Raw genomic sequence first — 27,978 nt, 5'->3', positions numbered from 1 at the left:
GGAATCAATCTAGTCGTAATGCTCTGTATATGAAGGAGATACAGATGCTTTGTCTTCATTTCCCACATTATATAGTATGAAGTGAAAAATATTCCCCTCCCTGAATTCAGAGTGTGAAACACAGAAATCAAAATTTTAGTTCTGCGATGGTACCTTGAGTGCTTTTCCTACTAGGTCTCCTGCTTTTCCTGATGCAATGTCAGTTTGCCATTTATTAATCTTCTCCCCAAGAGGAATGACACATCTTAGTTAGGAATGTACCTTGGTGTGTTCAGAAGAAAACTTACATGAAGGTGTTAAGCATCATTCTTTACGCAACTGTCGTAGGTGTGACTTCATATTGTCCTAATCTGATGGTAAAAATTTATTATGAAATATTTTCTATTATATGGTTTTATTTTCGATTCTCTCCAAATAAGTGAAATTTCAGTAAAAATCTAATACTGTTCCTTAATATTTTTAATAATAGCTATTTAGTAGCTATAAGTATGATAAAATTTCTTAATTGTTAGGCTTAAAGTTAGGTGTAAATGAATATGACAGACTAATAATGTTTAATCCGAAATGGAATATTACTATGTCAGTACTTTAGCACGGAAATAATTTGATAGGTATAAAAATTGCTTAATATAACTACCTAATTTTTATAATTCACATTCACAAATACAGAAAAACTCAGAAGCACCCAAATGCTCCTGAATCTTTAATCCTTAGGTGATATTTAGGAATTTAAGATTTTGATATAGAATTCTCCTTTCCTCTGTGATTAAAAACACTATCATTAGGTAACTAGTAATGATTTTTCTCAAGTCTTACCCAGAATAATATCAATGATACCATTCTGTTTCACAAAGGAAATTTATTAAATAATATCGAACTATATAAAATGAAATGAGAAGATTTCTGAAGTATTAGAGAAAAGTGGCCGCTATTCAAACTTTGCTTGATAGCTGTTTTTCTTCCTTTTTTTCCCCTTTTACCTCTTCTTGTTTAATGCATGGCTAATTGTGAGTTAACATATCTAATTTCTTGTGAAATGCTTCTTGGTCTCTGCTTGCTTAATTCTGTTTTCTAAGTGCCATTTCCACAGATTTTACTTCTTTGGCAGAATCCTCCCTTGGCCCTGGGTTCCCCGGTCACGAACAGTGTGCTGTGCCCCAGCTGCCGGCCGAAGCCCCTCTCTCGGAGTGCCCTGGAACGCCCGAGGTAGCTGCTGCACCTCTGCCATGTAGGTAACCTGGCCTTCCCTGCCTGCTGCTTTAAGACAGATTGAGATGTCATCACATTTAGATTTGGTTACTTGTTGATTCCTTTTGTAAAAATGTCTCATAAAAAAAATAGTAGTTTCTGCCTTGTCACTTGAAATTCTTGGAGTTTGATGTTTTCCCTAATCACATAGTGAATGAATATGGCAACATGTAAGATGATAATCAGTGGCTCTGAAGGATTTCAGCTTCTCTTCTATTTAGCTTTCTGCTTTTTGGCAAAACTGTTTGAACTTTATTATTTTCAACATATAACTATATAAATATAAAAGAATACATATATATTTTTTCTTTATTGAACTACTCTTTTGTTATCTAGGCCTGGCTTATTTTCTACAGTATTGCTTTTGATTGGGATTTTTATTTTTAAGTGATCGAAATTTTTTTGTTACCAGAAGGCAAAACTTCATAATTAGGTAATATTTGAATTCTATCATAAATAATTGTACTCAATTTTTCAGTGACTCAGAAAAAGTCCTTATCACCTCAAACCAGTTGTTTAAAATCAGTATACTATCATACAGTCATTAAAGGAATGAAAAATTGTGTGGCCAGTTTGGGAAATACTTTAGCAGGTTTTTTTTTTTTTTTTAATAAAAATAAGGATTCATTTTCTATATGACCCAGAAATCCCACTCCTAAGACTTCTCAAGAAAAGTGAAAACGAATGTGCATACAAAAACCTGCATGTGAATTATTATAGAATTTATGTAATTGCCAAAAATGGGAAACAACCCAATGTCCCTGAACTGAGGAATGGATAAACAAAATGTAGTTTGTCCATACGTTGGAATACTACAGCCTAGCCAAAAGAAGGAACAAATATCTAATACATGCAACAACATGGCTAAATCTTAAATACATTGTTAAATGAAGGAAGCTAGACTTAAATGGCTAGATGCTGTATGATTTCATTGATATGACATTCTTGCAAAGGCATAACTATAGGGATAATTGCTGCCAGGGGCTGGGGTTAGAGAGAGGAGTTGATTACCAAGGAGCCTGGGGGATTTTGGAAGCTGATGGAATTGTTCTACATCTTGATTGTGGTGGTGGTCACAGAAAGATAGATAGATAGATAGATGTCAAAACTGGACATTCCAAAATGTATTCCAAAAATGATGACTCTTACTGAAATTATACCTCAGTATAATTTCATTTAAAAATGAAAGATAAAACAACTCTGTCAGAAATTACAGCAGTGTCTGACACAGTGAACTTTTTTGAATAAATGAAGTTTTTAAAAAAAAGTTCACCAGAATAGATTTAATCTAATACGATTCTGTTTTAGCAAAGAGTAGTATCTGTCAAACAATTCTGCCCTTTTGACCATCTCCAGGAAAAATACACAAGGTGTCCCAAAAGGCTTAGTGAAATTTTAAGCTTTAATAACTTATAAGATGCTACAAACTAAGTTTAATTATTCAAATTTCTTTTACACATATTACATTTTATGAATTTTAAATAATTTTTTAATTTTATTTTTTGTTTCAGTCAATTTTGCAATCTTTAGAGGGACTGAAAAAATTAAGATAAATATATTCAAATTAAATTAGAAAGCTAAGTAAGTGTAAAAGAAACTTCAACAATTACAATTTCAAATGATTTTTTATAATTTTCTAAACATATTTTGGAAGTTGTTATATCTTACAGCTACACTAAAGTTTTGGATACTCTGTTCTTTGAAAGTGAATTTTCTTCTCTTAGAACATGTGAAGCTGAAATATGATAGTTGCGATCTAACATTTGTGAAAATTATTCACTGTTCAGAGCCCCCACTTCGTTTTGTTGCTGTCGCTGTAGTTCTAAAATTTGGCCATAGTATAAGTCTGTTAACACATACAAAACAAACTTGATTTAATATTTTTTAAAGCTTGGAAAAAATCTGTACTAGTCAAACAACAACGAAGTATGAAAGTGCTCTTGGTTAGAATTTTTAAAAAGAATCACAGCCTTTTCTAAGACTTTTAATGACAGGAATGCAGTTCAAATATATATATTTAAGAAAGCCTGTATGATGCTTATAGCTACTAAGTTATAAAACCCCAGAAAAATAATTTGAAAAGATTTCTGAAACATGTGACTCATTCTTCATACTTTGAGACCAGTTTCTCAGTGAGGACCTCATACTTAAAGAAAGTTGAGGACCTCGACTTTTTAAAGAAAAGTGTATCTATATAAAACACATGTGACGGTAAAGAGAGAAGTAGGGAGAAAGATCAATAATTTGCTAAATGTTACCTCAGTTAATATAATTTCCAAAAGAGCTTAATATATACCAAGGAGCCATCTGTAAAACATACTTGCATCTAAACCATAATGGCCTTTCATTTTTCCTTGATACACAGTTTTCAAATTATGTAAATACACTCTTACTGTATAGATGTAATATGCTATTGTAAAGGCATAATATTGTACATTGGCATCAAAATAACTATTTCATGTCATGATAAAGCAAGATTTATATATATAACTATATACATATATTTTTATATATAAATTTACTTAAAGTCAAATTCTTTTTTTATCAATTAATTTATTTTTGACTGCGTTGGGTCTTCGTTGCTGCACATGGGCTTTCTTTAGTTGCGTCGAGCGGGGGCTACCCTTCGTTGTGGCGTGTGGGCTTCTCATTGCGGTGGCTTCTCTTGTCTTGGAGCACAGGCTCTAGGTACGTGGGCTCAGTAGTTGTGGCATGTGGGCTCGAGTGCAGGCTCAGTAGTTGCAGCACATGGGCTTAGTTGCTCCGCGGCATGTGGGATCTTCCCGGACCAGGGCTCAAACCCGTGTCCCCTGCATTGGCAGGCGGATTCTTAACCACTGCGCCACCAGGGAGCCCTTAAAGTCAAATTCTTTAATGTTTTTTCTAAGTAATCTGTTTTTTAATTTACAACAAAAATGTCATTAAAATTCCCTATATTTGTTTATTAAAAAGCACAAATAGCATACTTTTCTGTCTATATGCTTAAAGATACAATTAAAGAAATACATTTTAAGTACTTCACGTATTCTTCGAATATGTTAAACTTTTTGTTAAATTTTGTAGATGTGCTGATCACTATAATCCAGTGCTATACTACCCTTTTTACCCCTCTATTGTGGTAAAATTAAACTTTGTTCAGCTGCTATTATGTAAATGGAAGTGTTGAATTATATTTATTTATTTTTGTAAATTTATTATTTATTTATTTATTTTTGGCTGCGTTGGGTCTTCGTTGCTGCGCGCAGGCTTTTCTCTAGTTGCAGCAAGTGGGGGCTACTCTTCATTGCGGTGCACGGGCTTCTCATTGCGGCGGCTTCTCTTGTTGCAGAGCTAAGTGCGTGGGCTTCAGTAGTTGTAGCACGTGGGCTCAGTATTTGTGACTCACGGGCTCTAGAGCACAGGCTCAGTAGTTGTGGCACACGGGCTTAGTTGCTCTGCGGCATGTGGGATCTTCCCGGACCAGGGCTCAAACCCGTGTCCTCTGCACTGGCAGGCGGATTCTTAACCACTGCACCACCAGGGAAGCCCTGAATTATATTAAAATAAGCAAAGATCCAGAACCTCATTCTTTGGTTTAAATTTACTTTCACAGCTAGTGTGGACACCAATTGCTTAGGATGTCTCCTCTTTTACCCTGTTGGCCATTTGGTGTTAGTGCTAAGAAATTATAATAAAACAATTTCATTCAATGAAATATTAACCACAGCTATTGAAAAGAGTCATACACACACATATATTGATATGGGACGACCTTTAAGACATAGTTAAGTGGAGGAAAAAATAGTTAGTGTAAAACATCAGGTATATTATGCTTCCATTTATATTAAATAAACCAAGAATAGAGAGAAAGAAGGAAATGTATGTATATCTGCTTAAACGGTATATGCTCATTATACTTTCTGATAATATAGAGGAAAAAAAACTGTTAAGGGAAGTTGCCTCTGAGAATCAAACTGAGTAGGAGTTAAAATTAATTTTCGTTGCATAATACTTATTCTATTTGTATATTAAAAATTATATTAAGCATCTAAGTAAATGGTTTTTCACCTTGGTTGCACACTAGAATCACCTGAAAGAACCTTAAAAAAATTCTTGGTCGCTCCCTTCAGAGATTCTGATTTAACAGATGTGGATTAGAGGGGAGCATCAGTATTTTTAAAAGATGCTCAGATAATTCTCAATCGTAGTTAGTACTGATAATTATTGAGTCAAACTTTATAAGTACACTTTGAGCCAATCTAAAAATCTCGTGTTCTTTTTGTTTACATTTAAAGCCATTGCATCAAGGTAAAAATCATTTAAATTGAAAGATACATTCTTAAATGAAATATATAACTTGAAGCTTATGAGCTTAAATAACCTCTTTTTTCTACCATGAATAAAACCGAGAGAGACAGCATATTATTTTTAGAAATGTGTGTCTGAGATAATCTGATTATATGTTAACATAATTATTCACCATTAGAAAAGTATTTTACTATTAGCTTTGAATCAGAATTTAAAAGAGTCCAACTAATTATTATTTTAAAAATTCCTTCCCTGCCAGGATTGCATAGGATGAAATGAGGCAAATTAATATTTAGGATTATATCTTCATTTCTTTGTAGCTGGAATAAGCTCTGATTACAGCCTTGAAGAGATAGATGAAAAGGAAGAACTGAGTGAAGTGCCTAAAGATGAGGCTGAAAATACTTCTCTGAAGTCGCAAGACATTCCTGCTGTATCTACTGATATAATAAATACACTGAAAAATGATCCTGACTCAGCCCTTGGCAGTGATACTGGAGAGTCCTCACAAAACTCCAAAGAAGAAAAACAAGGAACTAGAAACACAGATGGACAGTAAGTAGTCTGTATGCCAGAAGTGGTGGTGGTGGTTTGTTTAACTGATACTAGTCTTCTGAAATGTAGAACTGATATTTTAAACACAAGTATAGTCATTTCTTTAGCTTATACTTTATCCCTTTTACAACCATTTAAAAAAATGTTTATTCATAAAGTATCAATTTACATGTGACTGTTTTTAAATAAAATCAAATCCAACAGTTCTGGTATCCCTGTGGCAGATCAACCATAACTTGTAGTTATTTTGTATGAAGATTAGCATTTTTGTTTGCATTGCGTTTGTTTTGCCTATTACTTATTTGGCCTAAATGAAATATTTAATTTTCAATTTTCACCAAATGCTCCTGAAGAATTTTTACTAACTGCTATATAAAACAATTCTGCATCTTAGAATATGATGTTAAATCACTAATATTAACTTTTACAGTCAACTTTATGAAGCAGAGAATGCACCTTCCCCTTGGTCCTGGGAATCGAAAGTTATAGTAAAGTATACTTACATTCTGTTAGAAATGCCACACTATGAATAAAGATGAAATCAAGTAGGCAAAATAAACCATTTTGTCAAAGTTTTATTATAATTTGCATGGGGTTGTCTCCAAATTAATCTCTTTTATCACCAAAAAAACCCCCAGTGAAGTCAGTTCACATCCTGACTTGCCACAAGCTGAACCTGCCAGATGCAAGGAAACTGTCTATGAGAGTACATTTCATTTAGTTCCTTTTTCTTTAAAAGATAATAATTGATAGTAACAAAAAGACACTGTCTTGGGGAAAGTGTCCATTTTGCCAAGCTTCTTACATCTTTCTTTGTTAACAGGGTCACCATATGAAAGCTAATGTTTCACAGCAGCATTTCCTCTCAGTTGTATTCTTTCTTTGCTATTACCTTTCTAATATTTGGCAGAAAAAGATGATTATTCCAGTCCATCTGTCTTTGGAAATTATTGCCTGTTTTATCATCATGTATGTGTGTGTGTGTTTCAATAGTATCAATATATAACATGCAATATCATATTTTACAGAGGACCACACATTATGGTATGTAATTCAAGCAACAAAGCGAGGGTAGCTGACAGTGTAAGAAACCTGAGGTCACCGGGCCCAAACCAGGAGAACGGTGAGTTCTATAAACACTAATAGCCAACACTTTCATAGCACTTGCTATGTGCCAAGGACCTTTCTTAAACACTTTATACATATTAACTCATTTAATCTTGTATATTAACTCATTTATGGGTATTATTACTTTAGTCCCATCTTACAGATAATAGAGCCACAAAGACATTATGTAACTCACCTGAGGTCCCACAGTTAGTAAGTGGTGAACCTCAAATTTGAACTCAGGCAGTATGTGTTCAATACGTGTTGATTCCAAAATGTGCTTCTACCTACCATGTGTTCTAATGTTGTTGTTGTTAAATCTTAGAGGTTATCTAACCTAGATCTTGGATCTTAAAGATGTATACTCTGTGTATACTTACGATCTACTTCTCTTTTTTCCTTTTACTGACTCCCTAACCCAAGCCTGTTTTATTTCATAGTCAGGTTGCTATACCTAAGGTGAAACTTGTCTGCCTGATTTTTCAGGCCCAAACCATCTAATTATGTAATAGTGCTTACCAGTATTTCCCACTCCCCCCCCCCACCGCCCAAATCAAGACAATTTATTCTCTTTCTCATGATATATTTCACTCAGTTCTATCATTAGGTCTATGCTCATTTTTATCTTTGCCTGGAAAATAATTTTCCACCTATCTTCACTCATTCAACTATTATCCAAATCCTGCCACTTTACTTATTCTGTTACTTGATTACTAGAAGCCATGTAGTTCTCTGTCTCGACTACTCAATTGGATTGGACAGTCTTCGATCATAGAAATTATATCTGATACTTTGTTTGAATTCCTTATAGCAGAATACTGAGATACGGTTAAAATATATATTTAGGATTGAATTTCAGAAAAATGATACTATACAAATAGGAGATGCAAGGAATACACAATGGTATTTTAAGGGGGTATGAAGGAAGTGCTTATTCTCATAGTCCAATCTATTATGTTAATATATAAAACTAGGTTAAGATTCATAGAAAACATAGGGATATATATATATATATAAAACATGGATTATCCCAATGTCACAAACAAGATGGACAGATGGATACATATAGATATGTCATTTTATATATGTGGTATGTGTTGGTTAATTTGAATATGTATGTCTCTGACTCATTTTCCTCATGGTCAGTACCATCCTGAGCTACAAGTGTACAACTTATATACTTGTATATAATTTCCCCCTTTTTTCTTCTTGACTCAGTTTTTTACAACATACGCTATGACAGCAATAGCATTTCTATTGAGAAGTCATGATTTAAAAGCTGTTTACTTCTTTTAAAAATCATAGTCAAATTAAATCATTTTTGCTAAGATTTTGGCATCATATTAGTGCTAGGGTCACAAGTACATTTCCATAATACATTTATTTTGATTTGCACTTGATTTACAATGACCATTGTCAACTCTAGGTGATTTTTAAAATAATTTGTTATCCTTAAACTAGTTTTCTTCTCCTTTTTTTTTTTTAACCTACCCTGTATACTTTCATCAGGTTGTTGATGTTGGTGTCAGTGTTGAGTAGGGGGAAGTACAGTATAGCACAAAATATACCTTCTCCCTCAACTGGCCATTCTTGAAAAATGGCCTGTCCATTCATTGACATTTCATCGGCATTATCATCGATATGTTGGAGGATGGACTAGCTAATGAATTCAGGAGTGATTCTAGGTTTCTAGGCCTGACAATCACTGAAAATTTTGAAATTGTGAAATTTTGATGAGAAATTCAGTTAGATAATGGTGAAGTAGGTATAACCCACAGAAAATGTGAAAAATAGAAACTTAGAGTTCTAAAACCAGTAAATCAGGGTTTGTTAGAGGAGATTTAATTTAAAATATATTTTTTATGTTGATTTACCTTCTTTTGGAAAATGTTTCCATTCTGCAACTGGGATATACCTATATTCAGTGGAAAATGAAAAATTAGCAAGAGAAAAGGAAATATATTTAGGCTCATTTTCTGGTGCCAGGACCATTTCTTAAATTCTTTTGTGCTCATATCAGCATTGGGAGTACCACTTTTCATATAGATATTGAAAACACTTAAGAACCAAGTAAATAAGAACATAGGCAGAGATGTGCCTCTTCTGTGGTTCCTAATCACGCGTCCTTAATTTTACAAATCACAAAAGTTACTAATTATTAGTCACTAAGATAAGAAATCACTTGAATAGACAATATGTATTCAAATAACCAGTTGCATTTTATGTGGGAAGAATAAAAATTAATTCCATTTTTAAATTATATATGTAATTTAGGAACCTTGCAACATAATAGAAAATATAACCACCATGATCAAATAATTATGCAGTTAGGCAGGGTTTAAAAATGTAAAGATTTAAAAAAAAATTGTATCCAAATTTACCTGGCAACATGATTTTTTTTTTTTTCATGCATATCTTTCTTTTTTCTTTTCTCTTTTCTCTTTTTCTGTTTTCACAGAGGACCCATTTTAAATAGCTCATGATATATTTTAGGCAGTGAACTTTATCTTACAGATGAAAGTGAGTGATTATAAAACTATAGAGAAATACTTGACATCCTTTCACAATTTGACTTCCAAGGCTCACATTTCACTTGTGCTGTGCAAACAATCATATCTGAAAGGAGAGGCCACTGAGGATTTTGAAGATGAGGGCTAGCTGGTTATTCAGAAGAAATGACTCTTCGTGGCATTTGACTAGAGGAGCACAGTATATAAATCACTTGGCTTAGTACAAGACACATGGTACATATTCATAAGCCTGTGTTTCCTTCCAGATGCCTCATTCCAACTCTTTGCCATCATGTTGTTGGCTGGCAACTGTTGCTTTGTTAACCTAGACACTGGAAAATGATTTTTGCTTTCAGGAGGTCTGAATTAAAATTAAGAGGAAAGGTAGTGCTGGGGAGAGGGAAGTTGTTTTCTCTACCTGGATCCAGACATGAGAAAAATAGTTATTTTTTCTCACAGAGAAAAATCAAAACCCACATGATTGTTTTTATGTAGTTGAAATCACCCATATTGTGACTGAAAACAAAGTCCTCTAAAAGTATTTAGCAAGGACACCTAATTAATAAGACAATCAACTTAGGTTCTGTTTTTATTTCAACTCTTAAAGGTAAGGTTTTGTTGTCTTCCTTAATTAAAACTGATAGCATTTGCTGGGATTGTTTCCCTTTTAATGTTAGGTATGAAATATAAATATACTAGGGATTATAGAAAAGACAGAGAATCAAAATGGAAAAAAATAGAAGAATAAAAACATTTTTTAAATTTGTCAATGTCTTTTGTGATTCTTAACAATGACTGAAATATGGTCTTTATTTAAAAGAAAAATCACAGCTATCTTCTATGAGTACTTGTTTTGGGCAATACACTATCCTAATAAGCATGTTACATAAATGATATATATAATACATGTTTTTGTTTACATCTGAGCAAACAGGCTCAAAGACGGTAAGTAATATGATGTGGCCATACAGGTTGTAATTAGTCAAGCTGGATTCCAGATTCAGGTCTCTATGATATAAAAGCCCAAGCTGTTTTCTCTGTATGCCACTACCTGTATAATTTTTGTATAATTGGTAGCTGAAAATTATCTATAGAATTCAAATCAACTTGTTTCAGTTTGGGAGAGGCAGGCATTGAAAACTTGAGGTTTTCTATTTTTTTCATATACTTTATGATATTTTTTCTCTCAGTAGATCAAAATGAAATAATTGTCATTCCAACAAACACAGAAGACAGTATGAAAAATGGAATGAGGAGAACAGAAATCAATGTAGCAGGTGTTGCCAAAAGTAACAGTGTGGATATGGAAGTTGACAGACTATCAAATTATCAGGCATGTAAAACTGATACTGCTAGAAGTTACAAGGAAAATCATCTTGCTGCTTCATCAGCACCAGATCAAAAACTGATTCAACCTAGTGCAGAAAAGACAAAAATGCAAGATGCAGCAATTCAGACAATCCCTTCCTGTGACAGTTTTGATGGGAATCACCAAGATCATAATTTGTCTGATGTCAAAGTTGATGAAAGTGTGCAAACTTCAAGTAACAACAAATCAACTCAACACTCATCTTTAAGCCCACAAGATTCTTTAGATACCTCAAGAGAATTTGGGAGTCAGGGCACCCTAATTATATATACAGAAGAGCAACTCACCATAAAAGATCCAATTTGTGCACATGGTAATGATGATCTTTTGCCTCCTGTAGATGGGACTGATAAAAATTCAACAGCTTCTTATATAAAGAATTATCCATTTTACAGACAACACTATAATCCCAAGCCAAAACCTTCAAATGAAATTACAAGAGAGTACATACCCAAAATTGGGATGACTACTTACAAAATAGTGCCTCCCAGATCCCTAGAAATATTGAAAGATTGGGAATCGGAAACCATAGGGTATAAAAATGATCAGGAGATACGTACTTTAGGAGAAAAGGACACTCATGAGAATGTGAAAGTAACTGCAATCCAAACAGAAGATCCTGTTATTTCTGAAAGCCCAAAGGAGCCAGAAGCAGACCTGAAACCAAAGCCTACCCTGAGAACAGAGCATCAGGTGCAAAGTGAGGAGAGCTTTACCCACAGCACAATGTCAAATCCTCTGAAACCTACTCCCAAAATGACGAGAGACACTGGCACAGCTCCTTTTGTGCCAAATTTGGAAGATATAAACAGTATTTTGGAGTCAAAACTTAAATCTCGGGTTTCAAATCCCCACTCCAAACCAAGTTCTTTTTTCTTGCAGATGCAAAAAAGAGTTTCAGGTCATTATGTGACATCTGCAGCTGCCAAGAGTGTTCAAGCTGCCCCTAATCCTACTCCAAAGGAACTAATAAAGAAAGAGGTGGAAAGGGATACAATACCTCCTCCAGAGCCAGCTCTTTCTCCCTTAAGTAAAACAACTCACTCTCCTCCACAGCCACACATTCAAAACACTGATGATGACAGCAATCAGAAGCCTACTGAAACCTCTCCCGCGCCCGTAGCCTCTCCCCCTCCCGCAGCCTCTCCCCCTCCCGCAGCCTCTCCCCCTCCCGTAGCCTCTCCCCCTCCCGCAGCCCCCAAACCTGTTCCTCTTCCCAAGAGTCAGTTAGCAACACTTAACCTGAAGACTCTGAAAACTTTTGGTGCCCCTCGACCATACTCCAGCTCTGCTCCTTCACCGTTTGCCCTCGCTGTGGTGAAACGGTCACAGTCTTTCAGCAAAGGTCGTACAGGGTCATGCAGTGAGGAGGTCGGAGGTGCATCCGCCCGAGCTCCAACTGACACAGAGGGAGGGAAGATTCCTTCCGTAAATACGTTTGTGGACATCCCACAACCAGGTGTGAAAGACAAGGTAAATGTAACCTTTTAAAAAGTAAGGGATTCTTATACAACATGGTTTAAATGGGGTTAACAAAGCATGTCGGTTTGTTTGTGTGTTACTTAACTCTGAATTCATAATCTACTATCAAGCTACTGTAGGAAGAAAAGAGTAGTAATACACAGAATCTGATTATTTATTCTCAGAGTTATTCATATAACTTGATCAGATATTACTATAAGGTCATCATTATATAATTGTATCATTAGCAAATATTTAAATTTAATGCTTCTTTGCTCCTACATTTGTATAGTGTACTAGTTTATACTTCTGACTCCCTAGTTTTCTGTGTTTTGCTTATCTCAGTTTGTTTATAACTTTTCTGGATGTTCTGGTTGACTTTATTTTCTTTTCCAATTCTCCATAATGGCAAAATAGTTTTAATTACATAAAAACATAAGCAGTATCAAAGACTAGATAAAATAACCAAACATCTCTCAGCTCTGTATTTTCTATCATATACACTCAACCTGAGCTTACCAAACATTGTTATATATAATTTAAATTAAAACCATAGTTTAAATAGGTAGTTTTCTTAGTTTCCCATTTTGTTAATTCAGTGTCAACTTTCCAGTTATATGTATGTTGAGCAAAATATCACTTAACCACCATCTAACCTTAATGGTGTACAAAAAAGGGATTTGTTGACTTCATGTTTGATCAACTAATGATATAATTTGCTAGATTCAAGTAGTATAGTCAGGAAGAAATTCACAGTATGAATTATGATAATCCCCATGCAATTTTTAAAAAATACATTGTGTACTTTTACTCTGATAGTGTTTAAAGAATACTTTCATATTTGTATGACAGTTCCAGAAGCATTTTATACTATTTTTTCAAACACTCCCAGAGTAACAGAACATTAACCATATTGCCAAGTAAAGACTTTTCCATAATTTTAAAGCAATATTTACCTTGAAAAATATTTCTTCATATATTTTCACATTTATGTTTATTACTTTGATATCATATCAGGAAGAGATACATGATGCAGAGATTAATTCTTTACTTGGGAATAAAGCCTGAGTTTTTTTCTTAGAATGGAATACCATTTCTAAACAACAGAAGCTTGATTTAGATAATACAGTTTTTGAGCCATTGCCTGAGTTCTGTTTAGCTCATCTTTTATAAAGATACTCATCTGGCAGCTCGAAAAAGACATTTTTAAGATTGTTTGAATACAGTTGCCAGTTAAATCAGTTACTAAATATTCCTTCCTAAGAAGTTTAATTAAATTTTTGATTCTTAAATTTGGAAATTTCTAATATTTATTTTTAGTCTCATGAGAAAAATAAAGAAAACATGGCCATCAGTTAGCCCCTGTGACTTCCAGAAACACAAAATAAGCTGTTAAATAGTCACTAATATTCCTTTATTAGAAGATACATTAGGTTCAACAAGTATGAAATTACCAATATTTGTCCATTTGTACCATCAAAAATAATTTCACAACACTAATATATTGGAACTACGAAAATGGTTTTTTGGGTTTTTTTTTTGTCTCTGAAATTTTTATTATTACTTTGGCTCTTCTAGCCAACTCCACTGGAGAAATCAGCATTATTTTATTTACTCAAGGACAGTAAAATTACCAACTGCATTTGTGAAACAAAAAGAGGTATCACTTTCCTTCCTTAGCCTCCTGAGTTCAAGATGAGGGAAAGTAATGCCTCACACCAGTGAGGCAAATGGTGGTTCTTAAAGAGCTGTTGATGATGAAAATGTTTTGCATAATGGCCCATTCTTCACCTGGTATTCATATAAATATTTCACATTTATTTTTATAGGAAAATAACTCTGCACATAATGAACAGAATCCCCAAATGCCATCTCTGACTGACGGCCCATCATTCACCCTTAAGAGACAAAGTTCTTCAACATTCCAAAGCTCTGACCCAGAACAGATCCGACAGAGTTTGCTGACTGCAATTCGTTCTGGAGAGGCTGCTGCCAAGTTGAAAAGGGTAAGTTTTCTTTATCAGATGGGTGACAGTGGGTTTATTTTCAACATTGTCAAACTCATACTTAGGGGAAATTGTTTTCTGGCTTTTAAGTCTGAATAGGGAAGATGCCAGAAGTTACTCTTTTATGTCAGGGGTCATTTTTGAAGTATAAGCTGAGAGAGTACTTAAAAATATGTCAGGTCTGTTTTCCAAAACATGGGCCAGGTGCAGAACACGAGTTTTGCTCATTATTATATATCTATATATAGAAAGTGCCTTGGACTCTTATTTTAAAAAATTGTGTTAGCACAGCAAGAAAGAGTCTTTTGGAAAGAAAGTCCCTCCTTTATTCCAGAAAAGCTGCACTATTGTGGGAGCCTGCAAGTTTTCAGTCATCGCTCCTACAGTAATCAGTTACTACCATACGTGAGATTGGGTGGTTGGGTGGGGGGAGGAGTTTTATAGGCTAAACCAAAATAATGTAGGGAAAATCTAGAGAATTTAGATGAGACCTAATGCAGAAATTCCAATCTTAATAATGCCCTGCCAGAGTCTAGCTTCTCCTGGATGTAGGAGATGTGTAGGAGAGCAAGGAGGTGTGCCCCTTTCTTGGGCAAACACCAAAAAGCGTCACAGGGAATTATGTGCAGATGAGTTTCCTCCCTTTGTCGCCTTCATCCTCTGAAAGAGGATGTGGTGCAGCCTTGAGCCTGGCATCCTCACTTGGACCTCCCAGAGGCTGTAGTTTCCCTAAATGTCTTTCTTGTTCTTCCCTTAGTCATCTTGGTTGCAAGTTCCTCAACACCCAAGACAAGTACTCATTATTTCACTGACTCCCTAGGCATTTCATTTTGTGAATTCCTTCTCTAATCATTTTAGAAGCTATTTAGAGAAGAGTAAGAGACTTGTTGAGCAAAACACTGAACTCAACAAAAACGAAATCTGCCAAGGAACAGGAATGCTGCAAAGATAGAAAAAGGGGGAGGCATCCTCGCCTGTCTACACAGCCAGCCTTGCCTGTGTCAGCCAGCTTCCTGGATGGGTTTCAGTGGAGCCCTGAGTGATGGCCGTTCCCACAGAGGACTTGGCGCTCCCATCTGGGCACACATGGTGACAAGGCAAAATATTGTGTGCTGTCAGGAGTGGAGGAAACATGAAGGAATAATTCAGGGGAGTAGGTTTGAATTTTGTAGATTATTTGTAGAGTTTAAATTAAGGTGCCAGGCAGCAAAAAACCAAAAAAAACCAAAAGGAATATTGAAATTGGTATTTCACAGGTCATGACATCTCTATTTTGTGTTTGTGGGGGGGAAATATGTCCCTGTAAATAAACTGTACATTCTCATTTATGAAAATAATTCTATTTCTAATTCTGTTTCTAATCTTGTAAATTAAGGATGAGTTTCAAAGTTCTCAATTCAATAAATTTGATAAATATTTTTTTAAAGCAGAAAAATACCAAACATTGTACTAGATACTAGAGATACAAAATTGAATAAAATGAAGCCTCTGCCTTCTGGGTGTTCATAGCCTGGGACTGAGAAACAGTGGTACCTCAGGCTCATGGGAAAACAGAAAATAACCGCAGTGCCTTTGTACTAAGTCAGTGGATATATTAATCAGTTTCAGTAAACTAATTGCAGAAAACAGTGCATTAAGTTGGAAATGCCTTTTAGGCCAACAGAATTTTACAGGCAAGCAGCTGTATACTTGGTGTCTTATGGGCTCCGATTTGGCAGTCTCTTCACGTATAAAATTCTCATTGCTTCCAGAATGAGCTGGATGTGAATCAACACAGAAAGCAGGCCCTAAATGATGATCCTATAATTGTATCCTGTTTATAACTCATTACTTTAGGTTCTATTGAGTCTAAATTTTCTCTCTTTCAGTAGGAGGTTATTGATAGCTCTGACTCCTTATAGTGTCAGCTCCTAAACTCTGTTTAATGAAAATTCCTTACATAATCCTTTTTCTTCCCTCTGAAGAAAGACACAGGGTCTAGTAGAGTTCACGATATCTACACTCCAAGATCAGCACCTTCACTTCTACTTATATATGCTAAAAATGTGTTTTTATATACCAAGACTCAGAAGAACATTGTTTGTAATAGCTCCAAATACATATAACCTTAATATCCAAAAATGGTAGGCTAGTGGTATATTCAAAGCATGGACTATCAAATGGCAATAAACTGGATAAAATACACACAACAGAACAATGTAGACAGAGACATAAAAAGATATGTAAAGTTGACAGCATGCAAAACTAAATTATATTATTCAGTGATGCATGCATAGGTGGCAATTATTTTTAAAAGTGAGGAAGTAATTACAAAAATCACAATAGGGTTACTTCCAGAGGGGAAGAAAAAGTGCTGTTGGGGGCGTATTAGAGCAAGACGGGCACACAACTTAAGAGGGAACTAAAAAAATTAGTAATCAAGATAAATATTATCTTAATACAATATTTTAAAATGTACAAATGAATGCAAAAATCCATGATAAAGTCAAAATTTTAAATAAAGATCAGTGGGGAGCTGGAGTAGGGAGTATTCTCTTGACCTGGGTGGTGGGTTACATATATGTCTGTGTTTGTCTTCATTGGGCTGTTCAGTGCACTTCTCCGTACATGTATTATATTTCAAAAAATTGCAGAAGGTGGTAAAAATGGACACAAGAAGGCTCTAATTTCTTGTGATCTTTGCTTAAGTCCCATATTTCTGTCCTGTTCTGAACATTTCTTCTGGTTTGTTTTACATTCTAACATTTCTTTTATAGAACAACAGTTACAGTGCCAAATAAAATCTCCAGTGATTTTGACAGTGGGTTTAGATTGTTCATCAGAAAGTTGGCTCCGTGTTTGCCTGTATTTTGGCACCAAAATGTTCACTTCTACTCCAGGTACCAACCTGCCTTATGGCTCTTGTTCATACTTGAGCAATTAACCTTCATTAAATAGTTGGTTCACATTAGAACAATTATCTAGTTGATTGCTCTAGTGTAAATGTAGTCGTGAATTTTCATGTTTCTTAAGGCTTTTTTCCCATACCTTACCCCCAAGTCAACCCACATATAGTCAAAGTGATTTGTCTTGTCTTCATATAAAGCATTAATAAATCTAGCACAGTATTTTATAAAATGTGTTTGATGTTAAGATGTATGTATGACAGCAAATTGTTTTCAGAGAATAAGAGATTAAGTCATCTATTACCATTGACTTGTGTTGACACAAGAACTTCTTTGGCTGCTTTTGGTTCTTGTTGGTGCTTGACTTACTAAGGTTATTACAGTATTATAAGGAGAATATAGGTTTGTAAAAATGAAAGTCTGAAAATAAACTGATGAATGATATTTAGTGCTTGGTATTAAGAGTTTCCTCAGAAAATAAAACTTATTGTTAGCTAGATAGAAATCTGGAGGGAAGAGAAAAACTGGATAAGTCACCCAGGATCTTCCTGGCTTATTTTGTTTAATTAGTGTGCTTTTTATTCATATTTCCTTGGTTTGAATTTGAACAGTCCAAGTGTTTCAGGTTGGCAGCTCTTTCCATGTATTTTTAAAAGTAAAAATAAATGATGGTTTCAGAGTAAGAAAGCTATGTGAATATTCCTGAAAATTTCTTGAACTTCAAGGGTAGACAACTCGTCAACTAGTAGATGCTTACATCAGTAAATTCTTAAAGTTACTTTTTAAAGATATCTTTATTACTAGTGTCCTGTGGTTACTGTTCAAAAAATTCAAGCAATACTTTTTTACTTCATAAATGTTTGTAAAAAGTTACCATATTTCATCTAAGAAATAGTCATTGAGTTACACTGACCAGGCACTAAAATAACTATGAGTATGAAGTAGGTATGAAGTGGCATTAAAATAGACAAGGTCTCTGACCTCAAAAAATTCATAGAATAGTATTCTAATGGTATCTTCTCATGTTTGAAGTTTAAGTAAACAAATTTTTAAATAACAAAATACCATTTCCCCCCAGAGTAACTGCTCTGGATAGAGTACAGTGTAACCTTTCAGACCACTTTCGTAGTATATAAACATTTATTTTTTTCTAACAAAAATGGAATCCTCTGTAAAACACTATTAAATATATATCTCTCTCTTGAAGCTTTCCCTTTTATTACATACATATCTATGCTATTCTTTTAAGACTATGTAGTATTTGGAATTCCCTGGTGGTCCAGTGGTTAGGACTCTGAGCTCTCACTGCCAAGGGCCCTTGTTCAATCCCTGGTCAGGGAACTAAGATCCCACAAGTTGCGTGGCACGGCCAAAAAAAACCAAAAAAAGACAACATAGTATTTGACTGTATGAATGAACCATAGCTTATTTGCTCATTACTGGTAGACATTTAACTGGATTCTAGTTTTTCACTCTATAAATGATGTTACAATTAACATCTTTTACTTGTAGACATTTAGAACCATCAGTATGTTTTTTAAATGCTTAAACCAAATTTTCTCTCTTTTACTTTACAAAGAATATGAGAACTGCAACTTTGGGAAGAATTACAAAAATAACCCCTCACACACAGAGAGACTTTTCAGACCAAGATTACATAACAAAAAGCCATTACCTGTCTGTTTGTTGGCTGTACTTGGAAAGTAGTCCCACATGAGTACTGAATAGGGTGCAGATAAGTAAGTGTTCCTTCCCTTGGTGGCAACTTTTCTGCTTAGCTATTTTATTTCAGGTGGATGGTGTCAACCACTCTACTCCATCCTGGGTTCATAAGACAGTCAAGAAAATTGATTAGTTTAGATGATCTATCTTTGTTTAGTAAAAGGCAAGAAATGAAGCACCAGGAAACCAAAGCCAACCTAAATTTGCCAACTTTATTTTCCTTTTCACTAACTTACTCTGTTGCTAGGCAGAATCTGTGGCCTTTTGTACTTCAGTTCTCTTCTTATGAAAAGAGGATAATGTTTGGTTATAAAGCTGAACTGGTCAAATGACAATCAAGAGATGAACCATTTTTCTTAAAATATTGTCATATTTTATATGTAATATTTCAAAATATTATACCTACTTACTATTCAGTATCCAGATAACTTTCTTCTACATTCCTGTAAGTAATGTTGGAATTTCAAGCTATTTAGGAAATTTTGTTTTAGTGTTTTTTATTCACTTACAGTTTGTAAATAGGAAACTTTGCCATAGAATTTTGGAACTTAGGAGTTTATTCCCTAGTAAATAAACTCCTTTTCATTCTGCATTTGTTTTGGCAAAACAGTCATAGGTTTGACTTTTTTAGCCCTTCAAATGAAGGCATTTTAAAAACCAAAGCTAGTTTTTCTTATAAATGAGGGGTACCTGGGAGAGTAACTTCAAGTTAATATATATCATCAATATGAAAATTATAGAATTCATTGCTTTGTGGAATTGCTTTATTTTTCTACATTCTCCAAGGTACTTTGGGGGAGCCAGAATTAATCTAGCTAAAAATGCGCTTTAACAGCTTGGCCTGCAGTCCGCGTGTGCTCTTGTCCTTTGAGTTGATTTGGTAGTTTTGTAAAAGACTAAGGTGTGTTAATGGATTATTTAACTTGTTTGCTGTGGAAATAACTCATTTTTAATTTCATGGTAGAATGAACATTTATTCCTGATTATTTGAAATTTATTGAATAATAAATACTAAATGTTAGCATTTACAATTAAGTAGAAGTTAAAATGTGGTAATTGTTGAAAACTGAAAATTAGACAGCTGTCCCATTTTAAATTGATGGGTGCAAAGTGTGTTTCTTTCTCTTAGGTTACAGTTCCATCAAATACAGTATCTGTGAATGGAAGGTCAAGATTCAGCCACTCCATGTCCCTTGATGCCCAGGATGGCCATTAAATGTTGGCCTGCCATGCCGCACTTCACCGCTCTATTGCACAGAACGACTTCATACTGATGGAGAATGTTAGCAAATGTATGTTCAGATGTACACTAATATATTATCTATTAAAGCATAAGAACTTGCGCTGTGGCTTTTAATGCCAAAAGAAGAATTACCAGAATTTATAATTTATAATAATATCTTTGGCCTTTTTTGCCTTAAGAACTGAATATGCTGCTTTAGAACTTTAAGACAAGGTGTTAATGACTTTCATTTTTCTCAAATGAGAAATAGTCACCTCTTGTTGATTTCACTTATTGACACATTCTCTACAATCGTGACTTAGACAAAGGGATAAATTAAGATTCATAGACTTATATTTGTATGACACATAAATAACTAGGCAAACATAGATCTGACATTTGCTGCCTCAATGTTACAGTTTAATTGGAAATGTTTATGTTATATTAAAGCCTATTTGTGATGAAAGTATAATCTAGAAAACTAATGATATCAAATAAGTATATTCAGTTTAACTGTTAATTTCAATGATGAATCACTTAGTGTGCAAGTCTTGTGTATCCTTTATGTAATTACAAAATCAGTGTCAAGTTTATGGGAACGCTCATGGTATTTTAATAGTTTATGAACATGGACACTTAGTTTTTTAATCTTTAGAACTTAAATTGCACAGGAGAATTTTAAATAGTTTCTGTATATAATTATAACATTATTGTCACACAGATACTACACATTTTATGTGCCAGAAGCCTTACAAATCTTCCTGTGAAAATGTTGATATATTGTGACAATTACTTCAAATTCGATACGTAGAGAGGAACAGGGGTTAGTTTATGTCCACATTGGAAAACTTTAAAGACTACTTGGAGGTTTCTGAAATCCTGGTTTTAATTAAAGTGATAGTCATTATGTAGTTCAGATGCTAATATTCTAAATAGTAATATATATTTACATTAAAGCTAAAGTTGTTAAGCAAAACAATGCCTAATTTGTTGGCTTGTAACTGTTTTGGGGTCTAGAGCTTGTTGATGTTCTATTCCTACTTTAAAAATTTAACTGCTCACTTCTTATTCTAAAAGCTTTGTCAAACAAACTGATGTTATGTTGGTTTTTACTAAAGCTACTGGGATATCTGCCTCTTTGGAAAATGTGTTGCTTTTTCCCCTGTTTAATAAAAGCAAGTTATATATTTGGGATGCTTTTTAAAATGCAGTTTGTGTCAATCAGCATATTTGTGCACTTCACCTGATGAACACATCTCCATCAGCCAGTAAACAAATAAGTAATATAGTAAGACCGACCATTTATTAGGGCTCCCTGGTGTGTATGAGCCCATGCATTCTAACTCCAAAATGCATAACATGCTTAGCAGAGTTCCTGACACATGGCAAGTACACATTAAGTTAAATATTGCTGCTATTTCCTTGAATCAGACTTGAAGAGACCCTCATGTATGGAAACCTAATTTATGTCATTATAAACCAATAGGGAAAGGAGTGACTTTTTAAAAAACTGTGTTTGATTATCCACTTGGAAAACAGTACATTTGGATTCCTAACTCAAACCATAAACAAATATATTTGAGTTAAAGACAACTTTTAAGAGCAGTATTTTAAAACTTAGATGAATATATTCAACATTTTTCAGACCTCAGCAAAGGAAAATTACTGAAATAAGAAAACAGCACAGTCATAAAAGATATGATACATTTACAAATACTAAAATTTAAAACTTATATGTACATTAAGTACTATAAAAATGAAAAAATAAGCCACAAGAAGTTTTTAATATATATAAACGTTAATTTATAAAAACGTAAACATTTCTAAGACTCATGAAAAGACTACCGAATAGAAATATGCACACACTGAAAAAATAAAGGGTATTTCTTACAAGAGGAAATCTGAAAGGCTAACAAACATATGGAAAAAAATACTCTTCAGTAATAATCAAGGAAACACAAGAACACAAGGAAGTGTACCACATCACGCCCATCAAATTAGTAAAAATGTAAGTTTCAAAATAGCAAGTGTTGTCAAGGACAGTGAAGCAATGGGAACTCTTTTACTGTCGGTGGGAAAATACACTGGCACAACCGTCAAATTTGCAGTATCTAGTAAAATTAAAGATCTCTTATCATGTTACCTTAAAGAAGTACTTATGTGTGTGCTTAAGGAGACATAAAAATGTTCATGGCAGCCTTGTATATAAACAGCAGAAAGGAGTCCTAACCAGCGCTAAACACTGATAGTATATTCATATAATAGACTTTTGTACAACCGTCAAAATGAACAAATTAGAGTTATGCATGTCACATGGATACATCTCAGAAATAATAAGGAAGAAAACAATGTGGAACAATGCTTGTTTTATGATGCTTATATAAAATATAAAATATGCAAAGTGATACTATGTATTATGGCTGTAAATATAGAAAAAATAAAATAGACAGGTTTGCTGGTGGGAATCAAGAAATGAAGATCGGATTGGGGAGATTTATAGGAAGCATCAATTGTGTTTGTAGTACAGACTGGTTTGAAAACAAGTTTTACTCCAGGTTTTAGCAAACTTGAAATAGTTTGTAGTTATTTTTTTTAAAGATCACACAGGACTTACGGGGATATATATATGAACCATTAGTACACATACAATCTGAAAAAGTTGCTTTGTCCACATTATTTTAGGAGAAAAGCATGTGCTACACTCTCTACCCAATTGGGAAAGGATAGGAAAACTAGTCATATCCTTAAGTGACAGCAAAATGAAGATACAAGAATGATTTAGAACCAACTTTCAATTTTCATATTTAATTTTTGGCCTCTAGGCATTTTGCTTTTCCTTTTTTTCCCCATCAGGTTATTTCTTTATAATACCTATTTTTAAATTATCCAGATTCTGTGTAAATTATAGGGTTTGAAATTACCCTCTTTTCTGTCTCCAGCATCCCAATCCCCTTTTCAGAGATAACCAATGTTAATGTTTCGATATTAATCCCTATATAGATGTATTTATATCCAATACATATTTATAGGTTTGTTTTCGGCTTTTGTATTTTTGCAGAGTTGTTGTTGTTATTGTTGTTTTTAAGATTTAAAAAAGTCACACTCTAATACTATTTAGCAACTTGCCTTTGCACCATCAATGTTCCTTCTTGCACACAAAGATCAACCTTATCATGTTTCAGTTTGTTGTTCTCCTATTATTAATTTCATTCTTGTGGTACACAGTTATGCTTAGAGTTAAGATACTTGGGTACAAATCATAGGTCTGCCACTTACAAGTCATGGGATCTTGGGCAAATTTGAAAAATTGAATTAACATACTTATCTCATGGTGATGGTTGTGAGGATTAAATGAATTTTAAAAGTGTTTGGCACAATTCATTTTACAAAGCTACCTATTTTTAATACTACTATTAGCGAACAGGTATTATTTATCTAATATACTTCCCATCCTTCTGAAGAGTGACCTTCCCTCCCATTTTAAGACCAGATCTTGTGAAAATGACTATACTACCCAAAGCAATCTACAGAGTCAATGCAACCCCTATCAAACTACCACTGGCATTTTTCACAGACCTTGGCCTGAGATAACAGAATCCACACTCTGCTACTTGACCCAAGTCCTTGAATGAGACCAGTCATTTTCCTGAGACCTAATGTTGCTTGTACTTGAAACTTAAAGAATCCCAATTGATACAATTATTTGTCTAGTGCCAGTTCATTTCCTACCCACTACCAGTAGAGACAAAAACACAAAAGAGCTAAGAATCAAACTCACTAGTTTTTACTATCCATTGACTTCGATAATTGACTTGAAAGAAAAGGGAACTTGCAATTGGGGGTCACAGTGAAGATTTCCATGGATAGAATGTTTTTCTTAGATTATTTTTCATGTAAAAAAAAGCTAATTTATTTGGTGTTTTAGAGTTTACACAGAACTTTTGTATTATTTGATCCACATGTGGAACAAAAAAGTACACAAAGAAACTGCTACTTTACAAAGGTCACACAACCAGACAAGAGGCAGAATCCCACATCTGATTTCTAGTTTGCTCTTTCGCCTGGCCAAAGTTTGCAAATGATGGAGAAAATGGTGCTAGATTTCAAGGGACACTTAAATAGTAACCTACTTGTTCTGGATCTTCAGTTTGTCTTGCTTTTCTCTTAAATGTTACCACTTTCCTGCAAGTTTTCATCCTTAACACCTCAGACTCTTCATATGGGTAGATACATTTTGTTTATGGCAAGAAAAAATGCCACCATGTGCTCTCTCAAAAGAACTGTACTGACAGGTATTTCAAGAAAAATTGTGAAACATTCTGGTAATCTGTATAGGACTGTTGGCATTCTGCGTCACAAACTGGAGAAATTCATTTGGAAGTCTTGCAAATTACTCATCTTGAAGAAAAAGTGCTACAATTCCAACCTTATAGTTTCCAAACCAAGAAGTTTCTTTACCTACCAACTTATTATGTTCCTACTCACGCCTTGTGGTGGACGATAGTGATGGCCCCGATTCTTTACCTCACCTGCATCCACACCTTTTGCCACATGACTTTGCATTTCCTCTCACTAAAGAGACAGAATCCATTTCCCCACCCACAGGAACAGGTTTTGTGACTAACAGAATGAGATGAAATGACACAGTGCCAATTCTGAGACTAGATCTCAAAGTTTGCATGTTTTTGCTTGCTCTCCCTGTGCCTGCAATGCTGCTGTGACAAAGACATCTCTGGGACGGCTGAATGATCCTTAAAAAAGGATGAGAGATGCATGGAGCAGGGCTCCCAACTGAGGTCAGCCTAGAGCATTTAACAGTCAGACCCCTAGACATGAGCAAGTTCAGTCAAGATCAGCAGGGTCAAATAGCCACCCGAAACTGACCCTGGTATAAGAGCAATCAATGCTTACCCACTAGCAAGGCCCCTGAGGTTTCGTGGTTGATTATTCTACAGCGTTAATGTGGCAATAGATGCAATACACCCTCAAACTCATATACATATGACTCTAACCCAAATTATAAACTCATTCAATTGGTTCAGGTTCCACATACCCTATTTCCCCCATAGTTCCACAGACTATTTACTAAATCCAACACAAATACACCTCTGATTCTCTAACTCCCAGCTATCTCAAAATAAATTCTAACGTAATAATTCCTTTATTATTTGTGGTGCAGAAATACCTTCTTTCCCTTTCTCCTCTCTCGTTTTATGTTCAGAACTGGGAACACGAGAGCCCAAATATCAAAGAGATCCACAGCCCCCTTAAAAGCTCTTTGGACTTGTCTATTTCATAGAGTTGCCAGATAAAATACAGATTTCCCAGCTAAATTTGAATTTCAAAGATAAACGATGAATTACTTTTTAGTGTAGGTATGTCCCATGGAATATATGGGATATATATATATATGTACGTATGTATACACTAAAAAAATTAATCATTGATCTGAAATTTAAATTTAACTGGACATCCTATATTTTTCTTTGCCAAATCTGGCAATCCTACTATTTCAGGAAAAGCTGGAAGGAGGAAATGAAGCAAGAAGAAGCATCCAACATGTGGGGAAAAAAGAGGAGAGAGCAGGCCCAGGTACATCAAGAAACCGGAAAGTGGCATTATAGAAAAGAGTGGAACCTTTGTTCTCTTTGATAGTTCACCATCAGAGAAAACCTCATGTAATGAATAGGAAAAGGTTCATTGAAGAGTTCACAGTGAAGAAACCCTGTGGATGACTTCTGTTGGTGGGTTTTAGATACCTTCAAGTCATCAAGAAATAATATACTCAAGAAATTCTGCTAGAGATTGGCCAAGATGGCAGAGTAGAAAGACACTAAGCTCACCTCTTCTCACAAGCACACCAAAATCATAACTATTTGCAGAATAACCATCAATTAAAAAAAAACAGAACCTACCAGGAAAGACCTTATATAATTAAAGACATAAAGAAGGCAAGACAGGAGCAGACTCACAATACAGTAGAGTCTCATACCCCTGGGTGGGTGACCCACAGGCTGGAGAATAATTATATTGCAGAGATTCTCCCACAGGAATGAGAGTTCTGAGCCCTACACCAGGCTCCCCAGCCTGGGTATCCTGCACTGGGAAGACAAGCCCCCATTGCATTTGCCTTTGAAGGCTAGCAGGGCTTAATTTCGGAAGCCCCAGAGGACTGGGGGAAAGAGAGACTTCATTTTTAAAGGGTGCTGACAAAATCTCACGTGCACTGGGACCCAGCGCAAAAGCAGTAATTCAATAGGCGCCTGGGCCAGACCTACCTGCTGGTCTTGGAGAGTGTCCTGGAGAGGTGGGGGTGGCTATGGATCACCCTGGGGACATAGACAGCCATATTTGGGAGTTTGGACACTGCTGCTAGGGACCATCTTGGGACCCTCCCTCTAGTTCATTGGCACCAAGACCTGACCCCACCCAACATTGTATAGGCTGGGACACCTCAGGCCAAACAACTAAGTGGGCGGGGCCACAACTCTGCCCATCAGCAGACAGGCTGCCTAAAGACTTCTTGAGCCCAAGCCACCTCTAGACATCCCTCTAGACATGGCCCTGCCCACCAGAGGACCAAAAACCAATTCCACCCAGCAGTGGGCAGGCACTGGCCCTGCCCTCCAAGAAGCATGCACTAGCCTCTAGACCAGCCTCACCAACCAGGGGGCAGACACCAGACATAAGAAAACCATAATCCTGTGGCCTGCAGACCCAGTCAGCCTATAGCAGGCCAGCCCCTACCCAGGGACCAGTGGGGTCCCAGCACTGCCCACTAGCAGGCCAATATAAGATTCAGGACACCCCAGACCCCATACCAAACTGTGTCAGGAACTGGTTCCTCTGTTCCTCCACCAATGATCTAACACCAGCTCTGGGATCCCTGGGCCCTGCAGCCAGATTCTAGGACCTGGCTCTGCCAGCCAGTAGTCCAGGACTAACCCCATGATCTGGCTTCACCCTACAGTGGGCAGGCAACAGCCCTGGAGTCTTCTGAACCCTGACTCCACCCACCAGTGAGTCAGCACTAGCCTGAGGTCCCCTAGGGTTCTGCAGCAAACTTTCTCATGACTTGGCCCCACTAACTAGCAGCCAGCAGCATCTGCACAGGGCAGGAACTGGCAACCAACTGGGCTACAGGCCAACCAAGCCTACCAGACCACCCACATAATCAGCCCACCACAAAAGAAGGAACCATGCAGCCCTCTTAGGGGGAACCCCTAGAGCATATAGCTTGGGTGATAAGAGGGGAGTGTGCTGCTGGGACACACAGGATGTCTCCTACAGCGGGCCACTTCTCCAATGCCGAGAAATGTAATAACCTACCACATACATAAATATACAAATAGCAACTTAGACAAAATGGGGCAGCAGAGGAACATGTTCCAGACAAAGGAACAAGATAACACTCCAGAAGAAGAACTAAGTTAAGTGGAGATAGGCAATCTACCTGAAAAAGAGTTCAGAGCAATGATCGTAAAGATGATCAAAGAACTTGGATGAAGAATGCATCCATAGAGCAAGAAGTTAGAAGTTTTCAACAAAGAGAAAATATAAGGAACAACCAAACAGATGAAAAAATATAGCAACAGCAATGAAAAAT

At 35.5% G+C, this 27,978-nt stretch overlaps 1 protein-coding gene across 1 annotated transcript in view; it reads left to right on the top strand.

Moving 5' to 3' along the window:
• The window catches only part of COBLL1 (cordon-bleu WH2 repeat protein like 1), a 150,770-nt gene extending 129,188 nt beyond the window's left edge, over positions 1-21,582 (top strand). Inside the window, exons 10-16 of the mRNA XM_036857207.1 lie at positions 1,109-1,228; positions 5,856-6,090; positions 7,119-7,213; positions 10,901-12,160; positions 12,236-12,549; positions 14,367-14,543; positions 20,280-21,582. Coding sequence (XP_036713102.1) covers positions 1,109-1,228; positions 5,856-6,090; positions 7,119-7,213; positions 10,901-12,160; positions 12,236-12,549; positions 14,367-14,543; positions 20,280-20,366 — 2,288 coding nt within the window. The 3' untranslated portion in view covers positions 20,367-21,582. The remainder of the gene's footprint in view (positions 1-1,108; positions 1,229-5,855; positions 6,091-7,118; positions 7,214-10,900; positions 12,161-12,235; positions 12,550-14,366; positions 14,544-20,279) is intronic.
• The last annotated feature ends 6,396 nt before the right edge of the window (positions 21,583-27,978 follow it).

The sequence above is a fragment of the Balaenoptera musculus genome, chromosome 7 (genome assembly GCF_009873245.2).
Source record: "Balaenoptera musculus isolate JJ_BM4_2016_0621 chromosome 7, mBalMus1.pri.v3, whole genome shotgun sequence".
Lineage (NCBI taxonomy): Eukaryota > Metazoa > Chordata > Mammalia > Artiodactyla > Balaenopteridae > Balaenoptera > Balaenoptera musculus.
The sequence above is the reverse complement of the archived record's forward strand: the minus strand, read 5'-3'. Positions and strand labels throughout refer to the sequence as shown.